The 14,908-nt window shown below is 37.2% G+C and overlaps 1 protein-coding gene across 1 annotated transcript; it reads left to right on the plus strand.

Annotated features, from left to right (window-relative positions):
- Positions 1 to 363: 363 nt before the first annotated feature.
- On the plus strand, positions 364 to 14,893 carry LOC113048046 (liprin-beta-1-like). The gene is made up of 25 exons (XM_026209550.1): positions 364 to 551; positions 5,538 to 5,619; positions 6,370 to 6,575; positions 7,109 to 7,198; positions 7,376 to 7,489; positions 7,627 to 7,737; positions 8,362 to 8,457; positions 8,893 to 9,010; positions 9,768 to 9,829; positions 10,095 to 10,179; positions 10,604 to 10,686; positions 10,974 to 11,047; positions 11,357 to 11,408; positions 11,826 to 11,985; positions 12,116 to 12,245; positions 12,323 to 12,454; positions 12,548 to 12,698; positions 12,839 to 12,950; positions 13,048 to 13,136; positions 13,527 to 13,646; positions 13,741 to 13,866; positions 13,947 to 14,135; positions 14,285 to 14,434; positions 14,552 to 14,617; positions 14,703 to 14,893. The coding sequence occupies exons 2-25, from the start codon at positions 5,556 to 5,558 to the stop codon at positions 14,778 to 14,780; spliced, it is 2,658 nt and encodes an 885-aa protein (XP_026065335.1). The 5' UTR covers positions 364 to 551; positions 5,538 to 5,555; the 3' UTR covers positions 14,781 to 14,893.
- Positions 14,894 to 14,908: the final 15 nt, after the last annotated feature.

Raw genomic sequence — 14,908 nt, forward strand, 5'->3', positions numbered from 1 at the left:
ACATTTTTAACAACAATAATTTTATTGGATTTGAATAATAACATCCAAGGAACGTTCTTAGACATTGCAAATACATCATGAACAGTTTTCTTTGATTATTATTGTTATGGAACCATACCTGACCATGTACCCTACTGGAGGACAAACCGTTTTTTTTTTTTTCCTTTTTTTTTTCTATTCTTCCCACTAATTCAATTTATATTTTTACAATAGTTTTTTTTTATTATTATCATCGCTCTTCTATCAGTTTTTAACAGAACACTGAAGGCTCATGTTTCATGTATGTAAAAGTGTAAGTTTTTACTTCTGTGGAGTAACGGAGGATGGTTTTGTGGTTTTGATTGGTTAAACAGGCGCATGCGCACTCGGACGCACAACTCACAACTTGAAGCCAAAAGTTCCGCCGCAGCTCTCGTTGGAGACACGTTTAACTACGTTTGAACACAGTAATATGAGGGACCCTCGGGAATATCTGTGGATTTCGGAGACATACATCTGCTGAAGGAAGTTTGTTATTTCAAATAACGTCAGGACTTTCGTTATTTTAGAAGGTAAGCTATTTACGAAATTTGAAAAAGCGATTTAACAATAATGCACTGCATCTCTATTAACGTCACACCTGAGAGTCCTTTACGCGTTTTAATGATTAGAATGATGTTTCTGTGCTTGTTTTTTATTTTTTTTATTTGATTTACTCCTTTTTTTTTCTTCTTTTTTTGCCTTATTATACGCTACAAACGAAATAAATGTAAAATAAATTAATTTAACACATTTAATTAATGCATTTGTACAAATCCCTATCTTTACGTTTATAACAGATTAAATAGATCTTGCACTTTTTGGAAGGTAATGATATTTTAGGGCACTAGCTACAGTACACTTAATCTGTTTGTTTGTTAACCTGATTGTGTATTTGTTGGAGAATATCACATTTGCTGGTGGATTTGTGGAAGCTGAATTTGCTTTTGGTGTGACTCTTGGTTGTGTGTGAATGAATCCTAAATCTGACTCTGTGTGCACAATAAAAGGACTGTCTTACCCTGTTTGAACCTTTCACAGTGGGAAAAGGTCAGCTATGACATAAGGGATTTTTTTATTTTTCATTTTTTATTAATATTATTATTACTCAAATATAAGACCCCAAGTTTCCCATGCAGGCTTGAAGTGTGGGTCAGATGTTTCCTATCTTGTACGCCACATGTTTCCTTTTATTAATTAAAGGAAACCAAAGGCAAGCTACAAAATGTCATAATCAAAGCATTATCAGTGCAGCCATTTGTTTTTGAGATCTTGATGTTTATTTATCTTTGTTGTGAGTGATTGGGGGGAAAAGGCAACTCTTTTGGCTGTTATGTGATCACATACATCACAGAATACACATATGTATATTAAAATAGACAAAATAGACACATGGTTGTATGTACAGGTGTTCTATAAATGGAATAGAATAGAATAAAATATTGGGGTGGACTAAGATGTAGGGTAGTGTCAAATCAATATAATTGGAATTGCACATTTTTATTGCACAAAGGGGAGATTTTAACTGTTCATGAGGAAGATTGCCAGAGAAGAAACTTTTCTTGTGCTGGCTGTCCTGGTGTTCAGTGCTCTGTAGCGCCGACAAGATGGCAAAAGTTCAAAAATGAGATGGCTTGGGTATGAGGGATCCAGAATGATTTTCTGAGCCCTTTTTCTCACTCTGAATGTGTACAGTTATTGAAGGGTGGAGAGTTGGTGGGCACCAATGATCCTTTCAGAAGTCTGAACCATTCTTCTTCTGATAACTGATTTTGTAGCTGAGCCAAACCAGACAGTTATTGAAGTGCACAAGACAGACTTAGTGATGGCTATATATGAAATATATATATATAATATATACATACTTTTAAATATTATTTATATATAAAATTTTATTTCTGCAATATGTTTTGTTGGTACAATTAAGGATAATATATATTTTAGTTAAATCTATAATACAAAGTAGATATAATTAAATAAAATAATCTAGATTGTTTAAATCATACAACATATTTAATGTGTGCATATTTGCAATATGTTTAAAGTTTTATACATTTGGTTGAATGGATTTTTCCCCTCAGTATTAATTGTATTTATTATAATAATGATAATGCTAAATCATCCCATATACAGTAGAATAAGAACACATGTCTGGTTTGTGTCGATTAAGGGCTTTACTGATGATAATGTGGGTGTACTGTACATTAGACATAAATGGTTGGGAAACAATGATGAACGGTGAGTGATGTGTCTCTGGTCTTTATCAGTCAACAGCTCACTCAAAAGGAATGCTGCTATCAAACCAAGGGATAGAACATGGGATATGCTTTTAATTTTATTCAGGAACTGAATGAAAGTATTTTCTATGCACACTCCAACATCTTTGCCTAATGATTGCAGTGGATGGGAATTCGCCACTATGAGCTGATTTAATGCAGAAGGCCACATTTATGTCACATCTGTGTGTTTGCATAGGGTATCTATAGCTCAGTAGCATGATCCGTCTGAGGGATCGGAATATATTTGGGACGAGGCTCTGCCTGGATAATGGTATGGGCAGTGGGTTGTTTTTCTTTCAGGCTACCCCGACTCCATCCCCTATCTCCACATCTGGCAAATGTCAGAGTATGTAAATAACTTCTACCTTCGTACTCATAGGCCTGTCTGGGCACCGAGCCACTCAGTCACGAGCGTCCCTCCTACAGTGCTTTGCTTTATAGCCCTTTAAGGGAATATGCCGTCTGCTGATTTATTGTATATTTGCTAGTAAAACACATGAATTAATTTGCACGAGGGGGCTTGACAGTTCTTTGGCCTGGGGGGGGTTGGGGGTCAATGATATCTGTGTTTAGAGGAAGAGCTGATTGTGAAGGTATGTGAGAGGGAGCCCACATCTGGAGGAGTTTTTCAGGAATCTGGGAGAAGGGGAGGAGGTTCATGATGGAGCTGGTCATCTGGGTCATGGAGCAAGTGGTGCATGGTAAGCAAAGGGCCTCTGGCTGACAAAAATCTTTTAGTACTACAGCCAATTAAGTCAACCAGTTGTTTCACCTCTTCTTCAGTCCATTTGCGACTGATTAAAATCTCATGCGTTTACTACTGGAAAGTATTGTTCAAAAGTTTGCTTGGAGCCAAAGATCACTCCATATTATCACGAGGGGCTCGTTTTATCCATATCATTTTCCATCCAGGCTTTCGTGAAATGGAAAATCAAAATATCCGTGAAAGGAACAGATCAGAGCTGGTTCTCATCAGAGTGGATGGAAACACAATACGTGTGATCATACTTGGGCTTAATTTCCCAGAATGACTAAACCATATTAAACATAACCATAGGTAAATATATGGTGCGAAGCATCTACGAGTCAAAACATTTTTTTTTTCATAATCTTAAACTAGTCAAATTACATCCCTGATTTATTTATTTATTTATTTTCACTTCTAAAGCTGTCATCTCTAAAGCAAATATTCACTTTCAGAGTTTCTCCTTGCACTTTTTGGAGAAACTGCCAGATATCCAGGGCTTCCCCCATAGGAAGTGATGCAGGCCGACTTAATACACAGCTCCTTTTCCTTTCAGGGATGTGGAGAATGTTTTCTTTTAGCCAAAAGTAACTGGAAAAGCCCTGAATTTCAAGCTGAGCGGACCTCCATTTTGGCCAGTGTTTCCACAGGTGTTAATGGGTCTGAATGTCAGATTAAATCCAGTAGATTGTAACTTATTTTAGCTCTTTTATTCATTCATCAGTTAGTTTTGTTTTGTAGTCAGATGCTTAATTTGGTCATGGGGCTCTAAAACAGCTTTTATTTGCTTAGAAAAAGCTACTGTCCACATGGGCAATTTTGAGCAAGTGTTGTATACGAAAGGACTCACTGACCTGACAAAATCTATTATCCCTGCTCCTCTTGCTACATGAATACTGTGAACTGACATGAGGCAGTCTAACCCTTTCTGCAGTCCTCATTGATCTGATAAGTTCATAATTGAATAGCTTCGTGTTAGAATGAGAATGTAGCTTGTTTCTGTGCTCTTTCTCTGGGGGTTGGTGGTAAACAGACAAACAAAGACCTCTGTGTTAGTTGTTGAGAGTCCCAGCTCTCTTGCAGTCTGTAACAAAATTAAGTAGATAATTTGTTAGAGCGTTTTACCCCATTTTTTACTTTTGTCCATTTGTGACCAGAAGTGTAATCCTATATAGTGAGGGTCAGTATGGTTTACTAGTTCTCCACCAAACAACTGTGCTAGTTGTTTGTTTTATTTTCCCTATTATTTATTCTGTATTGTTTTAGCTTTGATATTTTTAGATAGTTTGCATAGTAAAACTTAAAATTTGTGTCCATTCCCCTTCATAGCACAGCTGTAAAACCCATACACATTCAGAAGGATATCTTTACCATTGCATTGCATCTTTTTTTTTTTTATTATTTCTTTAAGATCATAATGTAGTGGAAATATTAAAATAGTAACATATTTAAAAAAAAAAACATATTTTCAGACCCATGTATTATGTTTTCACATCCCTTGTCCTATAAGCCTGAAGTTAACCTATGGCATTACTAATGTGAACAATTATTAGAATTTAAAAGTAATATTATAATTATTTTCCAAAAGTTGGTATGATTCTTTAGAGTCTTCATGAAATGTCTGCAACATACTTTGGTTTCTGTGCTTGTCTCTTTAAATTTACTATCTGCAGTATCTTAACAAATAAAATATTTCTTAATATTTTGTATGAGATTATTTTAACAATTTCATTTTAGTACCCCATTACCCCCCCCCCCCCCAATACCATTTTTTTTTTTTTTTAGTAAGTAATTTTAATATTTAGCTTTTTTTTTTCAGTTTTCATCTAAAATTTAGTTTCGACTTTAACACAAACTATTTTTAATGTTTATTTTTAATGAACAATAACAACACTGTCCTGCATACTGTTGAGGATTGTTGTATGATTTCTTTACGCACATTTGAGCTGCTTCTTATGCATGTTTTGACATGTTCATAAATGAGGCATAGCTGACTATTAGATTTAATTTGCCTTGCCAATATACATTTATTTAGAAATAGATTATTCAACGCTCCAACCTCTTGTGCAGAGAAGGGAAGCTTCTGTCGAGCTGTAGGTCAGTGGCACTAACAGACTGGACATGAAACCTGTGGGACTTTGTTTTGAAGGTCTGGAATTCCAAGCATTCCAAAGCCCAGTGGAGAAAAATCCTGGGAGAATCATTCCATTATCCCACACACAGGTCCTCCCATTCTGTGTTAGGGACAGAAACGCCTCATATTAGTGCAATGCATGAGAGAACATTAGATATATGGAATGCAGGATTTTTTTCTTCTATTTTATTATAATTGTTGTTATCAGATATAGCATATACCATATAGTACGGAGGATTAACTTTTTAATTGTTTTTTTATTTTTATAATAATAATTAAAATGGGTGTATGCACCACTAATGACTCTCGGAGAGAGAAAGAGAGCAGTGTCCTTGCTTACCTTTAAATGCTACATTTGCAGGTTTCTTGAAAGGTGATCATGATGTGCGATGCCAGTGAAATGTTGGCAGCTGCTTTGGAGCAGATGGATGGCATCATTGCAGGTACAACTAAACAAATGAAAAATGCTGTGTACAACAATTATTCTTTGTCTCTTTTTTTAACCATTTGCAGCTTTAAACAGTCATCAACAGAGTAGTCTTTTTTTTATTATTGGTAAGTTATTGGAAATAACTTAAGGCCAATGCACTTACAGTACGTAAACTGGCAAGGAGAATAAATCTGCACTCTTGAGTGTTTCTGCAGATTTGTAAGATCTGAGAGTACTGTATGCGTAGTGAGCAACATTACAAGCTTTTTCCACTATTTCAGCACTGATGAAATCTAATGCACATTCAGTATGTGACCACACTATTGTCCATCTCTGGGAACATCAGGGACACATCAGAGAAAAATGAAAGTCTTTGTCTGGACCAAAAGTGAGTCTCTTGAAGATTATGTTTTTTCTATTCAAGCTGTAATTATGGCAGAGGACATCCCACTGTTTACATCTTCTGACAGTAAGCCATCCGAACAGTGCGGTCACAGTCATCCAACCTGTGTTTTGTTTTGGATAGTGCTCAAAGTAGATACAGCAACAAAAGTCATAAAAAAATTCAGTCAGTACTCACTTTTTTTAGTTTTTAGGTAATACCACCACATAGTCACGTTCCAAAAATGACAAAAAAATATCACAATAGAATTAGTCCATCAAGTTTGTGAACTATTGCAACCAATTGAATTGTACACGGAACCCAACAATTTGGTTCATCCCTAAATCCCTTCCCTGACTCTCATTCCCACACTTGCCACAGGTTCTAAGGCTATGAACTACACCAATGGCCTGTTTGATTGTCAGTCACCAACGTCGCCTTTCCTAGGCAGCCTTCGGGTGCTGCATCTCTTGGAGGACCTGAGGGCTGCGTTGGACCTGATGGATTCAGGGGAAAAAGAAAGTCTACGCAGTCAGGTGTCCGAAACCACAGCTGAGGGTCTGATCGAGTGGCTACAAGGCCAACTGGTGGGTCTTTCCTCTTTTTTTTTTTTTTTTTTTTAAAGGCTATAATAGGAATATATATTTTTTTATTATTATTATTTTAGATTAAGATTCTTTTTGATTCAAAATCTTTTAAATTTTTTCATACTATATATATATATCTGCAAGTCTGACATAAGATTTCTACCTTTGCATTTTCCGTCTTTAACTCCAGTCATGATTCATCTGGATTAAGCACATTTCAGCTCCCCAGTCCCTTTTTCCATATTCAACATGAAGCATACTTGCTTTGTGAAATTTTCACTCCTGGGCAGCTAAATCTTACAATGTGAAAACCTTTCACATGCATCTCTTAGAGCAACGTGTCATCAGTACAAACCCCACATGACTCCCTGATGTCAGCATGTGATTTTTATTTTTCAGGTCCCACTGGCTTTTGACTGAATTTGGTCTTAAATTTAATTTCACTGCATTCTTTTTGATTGTTTAGAGCCTGTTAATGTTTAATGTTGACTAAAAGTACATATGACACTTTAAGCATTTATTTATGTTTCCAGACCAATGGCCATGGATCTGCAGCAGGGGATTTGGTCTACCAGGAGCGACTTTCTCGCTTGGAAAATGACAAAGAATGTCTAGTGCTCCAGGTGTGTTGTCATAAACAAGTTAAAAGACTTTATGGGTTTGTGTGGGATTTTCTGTTTAGATTTAAAGTTGTGTGCCTCTGCTTTCCTATTAGCTGTCAGTCTGAGTTCAGCAATTGTAGTTTCTAAATGTCACGCATCACACAAATTCAATAACTATCCACTCTAATTATCCCCCAGGTAAGCGTTCTTACAGATCAGGTGGAAGTTCAAGGAGAAAAAATAAGGGACCTTGACTCGAGCCTTGAGGAACACCGCATGAAACTGAATGCTACAGAAGAGTTACTACAACAGGTGTGTGGTCTCTTTTTTAAGCTTATGTCCGATAACAGAAGTGCACAGCATTTAAGACACATTGTTGTAAGAGTGGTCAGTATTAACGGAATAGATTCCCTCAGAAAAACAGAAAAAAAAATGTAAATTGTGTGTAGGAGCTGCTAAGCAGGAGTGCGTTAGAGACTGAGAAACTGGAACTGCTGACCGAAGTATCAAGTCTGAAATTAAAGCTAGCTGCTGCAGAAGGGGATTGCAGAGAAAGTGAGGTAAGGACCACATGTTTGCACCATCACTGTGAATTTCATAGGATACAGAGTCCCACAGGCCTAATAAATGACAGTATTCCATCATTAATCAGAAGCTTAAAAGTGCAGAACAGAATGAACTTTATCAACAATCTGAACATTTAATGAAATTAATCCTGGCTATTATGGTTTGACCACCCTATTCTTTCCATAGTGACATTCATTTCTGCTTAAGCTTCCAGTTTTATCCAGCAGAGGGTGAGAGCAAAATGCTTAGTGCCAGAGCCATTTCCTGTTATAAGCTTTTTTGCCCTGTTTGAGTCCAGACTACACTGGACCCATTCAGCTGTCTCTCACTTGCATGAGCCCAAAAGGGAGTTTCATTTTCAGAAACCAGAAATCCACAGCGGACTAAAAGAATGGGTTAGGTTTCATCTGTTTAATGGAGATTTAGATTTCATACTAAGTATACTTGTTAGTTCTCAGTTTTTTGTGTTTTTTCCACTTTGTTAGTGTCCTTGAGGTTTTTTTTTTTTTTCTCGGCCCACTCATCCAACAAAACTCAAAGCAATTTAGCATTTCAAGTCACAAAATTCTTCTTGGCTCTTTGACTTATAGATACTGTATCATGGTCTGTCTCCTTAGGGTCTTTATCAGGAGGATGTGAAAGACATGCGCCTTCAGTTGACTTCTATGGAGTATGAGAGACTAGATTATCAGAGAAGTCTTAACTCTACCAAAGTACGAGTTACTCATGGTCAGGTGATAATTACACAACATGAGATTAACAGCAGTGAAGTATAACACCAAGCACTTTTCTGTGAATCACTTTACCACACAGAGAAATCCTTGGTAGTTCACTCTAACCTTCAAACTAGCCACTGGAATGTGCCAAGCTCATGAGATTTATCCACATGCTCAAATTCACATAGCTGGACAGATTCATGTAAAATTGTCTCTTTCTCTTTAATATTTTTTTTTTTTTTTTGTGTGTGTATTTCTGCCACTCAGTTTTGTTTCTCACATACTTTGAAACAGCATTGCACATTATTTTCTTAATAATGCTACATTAGATAAGTAAATTTGAGTTAATTAAATATGGTGTTGGCACATGTGGAGTTTATTTTTAGTTATGGAATGTCCTGGGAGCTGTTAATTATGATTTTTATTGGTCAGGAGGAGCTGATATCACTACAAAAGCAGTTGGAGGAGAGAGAACATGCACTTAGAAGACTTCAGGACCAGGCCACGCCAGAAACCCCAAAATCAGAACAGTCACAAAGCAGAGAGAACGGTACACTACGAACGTTCTACTATTTCAACACTATGCATTTTTCAAATTAAAATTTAAGTAGTGGTTTCAAAATGTAATTTTAATGCAAAATTAAGAAATGTATTAAGATAAAATATTTACAACAATCTCTCTGTGTGTATATATATATATATATATAGATATATATATATATATATAGATGCACTGTAGTATTACATATCTATCAATATTTTTCATGGCATCTCTGTTATTGTGTTTTTGTATCCACTATCATTATGTATGCTGATTTGCATAAATATGGTGTATGAGTGGAAAAGGTGACTTCTGTGTTTAGACTAAAGGCAGTCTCGCACAGACACATTTTGCAGTTATTTAATCCCCTATTAAATGCATGACACAGGAACAAAAACATTTGAGTGTAATGAAGGAGAAATTATCACAGCAGCACACTGTAAGCCCAAGAAAAACTGTGTTGGAATGTATGAGGTATATGAAGGTTTGTATTACACGTCTAGACATGCTTTTTGATTGATGGTGACCTGATTTTGGCTGCGGACTCCCCTGCTTTTATAACTCCGATACACTAGACGTGCTTGTATTCTCTCACAATATTTATTCTTTTCTGCAAATCATCTTTACTTCCAGCATGATGGGTATGCAGCTTCTGAGGTGTTTATTTTAGTTATTCCAGAGATTAAATGTTGTCAAAGGCCGTCTTGTTCTGAAATGTTTAGCATGTTGTACGCTATAAGATGTGTTTTGTGGATTTTGTGTTCAGATTTGGAGGTGCAGAGAATGAGAAGAGCCGTTGAGTCTTTGAAGGCAGCTAATGAAGAGAAGGTAAACAATATGATGTCCTGATCACATCAACCACCTGCCAGCACACACATTATATCACAGACTTTAGTTTCTAATTTTTATTATTTGCCTAAATGTATGAATGTACAGTAGAAGTAGGTAGATTATATACAGAACTGGCCAGAATGATTATATATTATATTATATTATGTATTTAATCATAATAAAAAATAAAGTGTAATTTAATTAATGTTTTTCATTTCATTTGATATTCAACTTTATATTGTTTTAATCTGAAACGTTTTAGGATTTGAAGATAAAAGAGCTGCAGCAGTCTCTGACCGGTTACAAGCGAGTTCAGGATATGGTGATGTCTGTCCAGGTATTGAAAGGTGAGATGTCCAGGGCACACTTTTATGTCTGTCTTTTTGTTTATGTATTAATTCCTTAATATTACATTACATTACATTAATGCTCATATTGCAATGGCACACTATAAACAATTAAAAATATTATCTCCTTGAAATGAATTTGAAACCTGTTGACTTTTTTTAAAAACCTCTGATAATAAGTATACAAGCCTTTCTGCCTGTCTTTAGTAGGTGAATCTCCTGTTACCATTTACTAGTAACTTGATGCTAGTAATATTTTAAATGACATTTATTGCTTAATCAGTACCATTTGTGTCTGTTTTTCCTGGTGTCTTTATGAAATTTAGACACAATATTATTTTGATCTTAAGAATATTTCCCAGAAAGCTTTTGTCCACATCCCGGTCTAATAGTTTGGCTGATTTATGACTTGTGCTTGTCCCAGACAACCCCAGAGCCGAGGATGCAAGAGAAGGCCTGTGTGACACCGAGATGTTCTCCACAGGAGGCACAGAGGAAACTGATGAAGTATGAAGGGTCTCACACACACACACAGTTTATGTACACAGGATGTTCCTCAGACTTCCTTTTAGTCCCCCTCCTTGCAGTACTTTCATTGTGTTGGTCTGACAGAGAATAACAATTTAACCATAACCCCTTTTTTTGTGTAATGTCAAACGTGTTTTTGGGAGCAGCATCCTGTGATTTCAGACCAGTCACTGCCTGCTCCTCTTGTCCATTGAGACCTGACTCAGGAATAATACTGTTCTCTTGCATACTCGCATCCATCAGTGTTGTTGTTGTTTCTCATACAGCCTCAGCTCATCCCATGTTCAGAGCTGCTCCCTGAAGTGACCATGCACAAACCTGCAGCTGAGACCACTGACAGGTCTGTTTACTTACTGTAGACATGTGTTATTTAAACTGTGTTCATACAAAGATATATTGATATACAAGCATGGTTCATGATTGGGGAACAAATAGCTAAATTGTGCTATGTTAAAAGATGTATTAATTTCAGGCACTTTCCATGAGTAGTTTACAAAATTGGGCTTAAAAATTGAATTAATGAAAAAATATTTCTTAGATTAAAAAATTCATCATATCTTACAAATCAACTTCTCCCAGAAGATCATGGGATCTGTGCCTTTATTGTACACTTTTATTATAAATTTACATTATAAATTTTTTTTTTCAGTGTCTCTGAAGTACAGCAGCCTGAAAGGTCTCGTTTGACAAGCAATAATGAGGTACCAACTTAATCTATATGAGAAATTATGAACTAGTTGTGTTAATAAGATCCTGTAAAAAAAGTTGGAGACTTTGCATGTTTAGCTTTCTAGCACCCCCTGTCGGTCAAACTCCACTTGCACACAATAATGCCACTGTTCTCCCGTAAGCACAATGGCTCCCTTTACAGCGTCTCACATCACCCAGTCCAGCACAAACCTAGTTCATTGTAAAATTAGATCAACATGAGCCTGACAAAGAGCCGTATTTACATTAAAATAGCTGCACTGGGCACTTTTTATTATAAATGATGCTGATTACGAAGCCTCTCATTTGTTTTTCATCAGAACTTGAGAGGTTTTAAGAGGCAATCATTTCCCAAAACAAAATGTGCAATATCTTAACCAAGATCAGCAAACTTGCTTGTTATATTTTAGGATGAAGCCAGTAAAATTGGAGGCTCTCCATCCGTCTCCCCGACTCAGCCCAGCTCATTGGGGAATGAGAGTTTCGGCTCTAAAAAAACACGTTCCTCTTTTGGACGTGGCTTTTTCAAGATCAGAGGCAACAAGATGACAAGCAGCGCTCCCAATCTGGGTGAGTCAGGCCAAACACTTATATATATTTTTTCACATTACAGTTGGCTTCTGAGATGAAGTATGCACATTTCTTGGCAATTTGTTGTAAGATTCACCCTATCGATTAACTGTTGGTTATATATGGGCAGTTGAAGGAGAGCAGAAGGGAACTGAGCACTTGGATTTGGCCGGAGTGCAAACTCGGAAAACAAAAGCATTGGAGACACACTCACCTGAAGGGAAGAAGAAATCGAAGGGGATCATGAAGTTATTTGGAAGGTCTTTAAATGTGTTAATACGTTTCAGTGATTATTAAGATGAAGATATTCACTTTCATACATCTGTATAATCATTAGGATGAAGAGAAGTCAGTCCACCTCCTCTGACCTGGACGATTCTCCGGAGTCAGAGTTTAGGAGAGGGGGAGTCCGAGCCACAGCGGGACCCAGACTGGGCTGGTCACATGATCTGCAGCGACGCAATAACAAGTACACGCAGTTTGTTTATTAAGAGTTCTTTCATCTATTTCTTTTGTTCCCCCCAAGCACTACAAATCGTAATGTTGTAAATGTGTCTGTCAGTGGGCTGGACAGCCCATTTTCCAGGTGGAGTAAAGAGCAAGTGTGCGAGTGGCTACAGAACCAAGATCTGGGCTTGTATGTAAACCAGGCGAAGCAGTGGATCAGCTCTGGACAGACTTTATTGAAGGCGTCTCAGCATGAATTGGAAAAGGTCTCCTGAACTGCCCCACATTTCTCAAATTTGTGTACCATATCTTCATGTTGAAAAGGCTACACAAGGCTCTTCTTATCTATATAGACTATATATTTGGTTATTCTGTGTACTGTATGATAGTTCTCTCTGCGCTTCAGGAAATGGGCATTAGGCATCCTCTACATAGAAAGAAACTGCAGCTGGCTCTTCAGTCGCTGGGCTCAGAGGAGAAAGATGCCATGGGTAAACTGGACTACAACTGGGTTACTCGTAAGTAACAATGTTGAATGTTATTGAAGACTGATAGATGTAATACTAGGGATGCACTAATAACATTTTATTCAAGATTAATGTAATTATCTCGAAGGATGGCTGGATGACATCGGCCTTCCTCAGTATAAATCTCAGTTTGACGAGGGCAGAGTGGATGGGCGCATGCTTCACTATATGACTCTGGTAGGTACCTAATAAATGAATACTGATATTAGTATAATTTAAATATTCCAATGCATTTTAATATAATAATTCATTTTAATTTAATATAATATCAACAAGAATCTGCTTAAAACCCATCTCTTCCATCTTTATTTGACCCTCTAACTTTAGCACTCACTATTCTACACTATTCTATTCTACTTAAAAAAATAAAGTCGAACTATCTAATCTTTTTGTATTCTATTTTCTTTTCAATTATTATACAATTATAAAAAAAAAAGACCTCTAACACTAGCTTGCTCTATTCTGTTTCTATTCTATCTGTTTTCTTTTTATTTATTATTCCTTCAGAAATCATTCCAATGTGGAAACACATTTCTAAGGTTGAGGTTTCTACATCTCTTTGGTTAGGATGACCTGTTGGGACTGAAAGTGGGCAGTGTGCTTCACCATCTCAGTATTAAGAGGGCCATTCAGGTGCTTCGTATCAACTGCTATGACCCCAGCTGCCTCCGCCGCCGACCGACCGAGGTAGCACAACCACCGGTCATTATGCTACAACACTTAACTCCACTCACTTAGAAACAGACTTAAATTTTTGCTTTATTTTTGCCCCTTTGATTAGAACAATCCCACGCCAGCAGAAATCTGTCAGTGGACCAATCACCGAGTGATGGAGTGGCTTCGTTCAGTGGATCTAGCAGAGTACGCACCCAACCTGAGAGGAAGTGGAGTCCACGGAGGCCTAATGGTACATGCACGAAATAAGTTCAAATTCATAATGCTTTTACTTATTATTTAACTTTTTTTTTTTTTACTTGCATTTCTCAGGTTTTAGAGCCACGCTTCAATGTTGAAACAATGGCTCTGCTTCTTAACATCCCACCAAATAAAACTCTGTTGAGACGTCACCTTGCAAACAACTTCCATCTTCTGATTGGCTCAGAGGCACAAAGGCTGAAGCAGGAGTATCTCGAAAACCCAGATTACACTGTCCTGACAGCCACAGCTAAAGTTAAGGCAAGTAACTGTGTGCAAGCTTGCCTGTGGGAACCTTGAATGTCACTAATGTTTGAAATACAACAGTATACAGATGTTTATTAACGTAGAATAATAACAGCATGGTGATAAAGTTTTCCCTGTCTTTTACCATCTTCTCCTGCTTTTAGCCAAGACGTCTGTCCTTTGGAAGTTTTGGGACAATGAGGCGGAAGCGACAGGAGGAGATGGAAGAGTATGTTTGCCCCATGGATGTGCAGATGCCTCAGAGCAGCAGTTTCCATAAAGGCCTTTGCATATATGAGGATCAGCTGGAGCAGGTACAGGATGCAATGCAGCTAAATTGTGAATCGTATTTTAACTGTCAGTATTTAATACGTTTTCTGGACATATGTTATTGTTAAATTGTTTATATGATGTTGTTATTCTCTGTGCAGATGGAGGACTCTGAGGGCACAGTGCGACAGATCGGCGCATTCTCGGAGGGAATCAACAACCTGACTGTAAGACAACCACATAATATTGCTGCTGTACTGTATCTACTGTGGTGTCTCTCGTCCTCACCTCAGTTTCTCCTGTGTTCTCCAGAGCATGCTAAAAGAGGATGAGTTCTTCAGGGAAGCATCCTCGCTTTCACCTGAAACCAGTGTCACAGATGTCGACTGAGACATTTAAACATGACAGCCGTCACTTAAGTCTGCAACTGTGAAATCGGAGAAACTGAAAGTCACTGATTTGACAATGAAAACAAGAGGCTCCACTCACAGTGAAACTCAAATTACACCATAGATGCC

The sequence above is a fragment of the Carassius auratus genome, chromosome 29 (assembly GCF_003368295.1).
Source record: "Carassius auratus strain Wakin chromosome 29, ASM336829v1, whole genome shotgun sequence".
NCBI classification, from domain to species: domain Eukaryota; kingdom Metazoa; phylum Chordata; class Actinopteri; order Cypriniformes; family Cyprinidae; genus Carassius; species Carassius auratus.

Coding starts and splice junctions, on each gene's coding strand:
- LOC113048046 (XM_026209550.1), top strand. CDS start 5,556: ATGATGTGCGATGCCAGTGAAATGTTGGCAGCTGCTTTGGAGCAGATG. Junction 6,576..7,108: donor AGTGGCTACAAGGCCAACTG/GTGGGTCTTTCC, acceptor TTATGTTTCCAG/ACCAATGGCCATGGATCTGC. Junction 10,180..10,603: donor GTCTGTCCAGGTATTGAAAG/GTGAGATGTCCA, acceptor TGCTTGTCCCAG/ACAACCCCAGAGCCGAGGAT.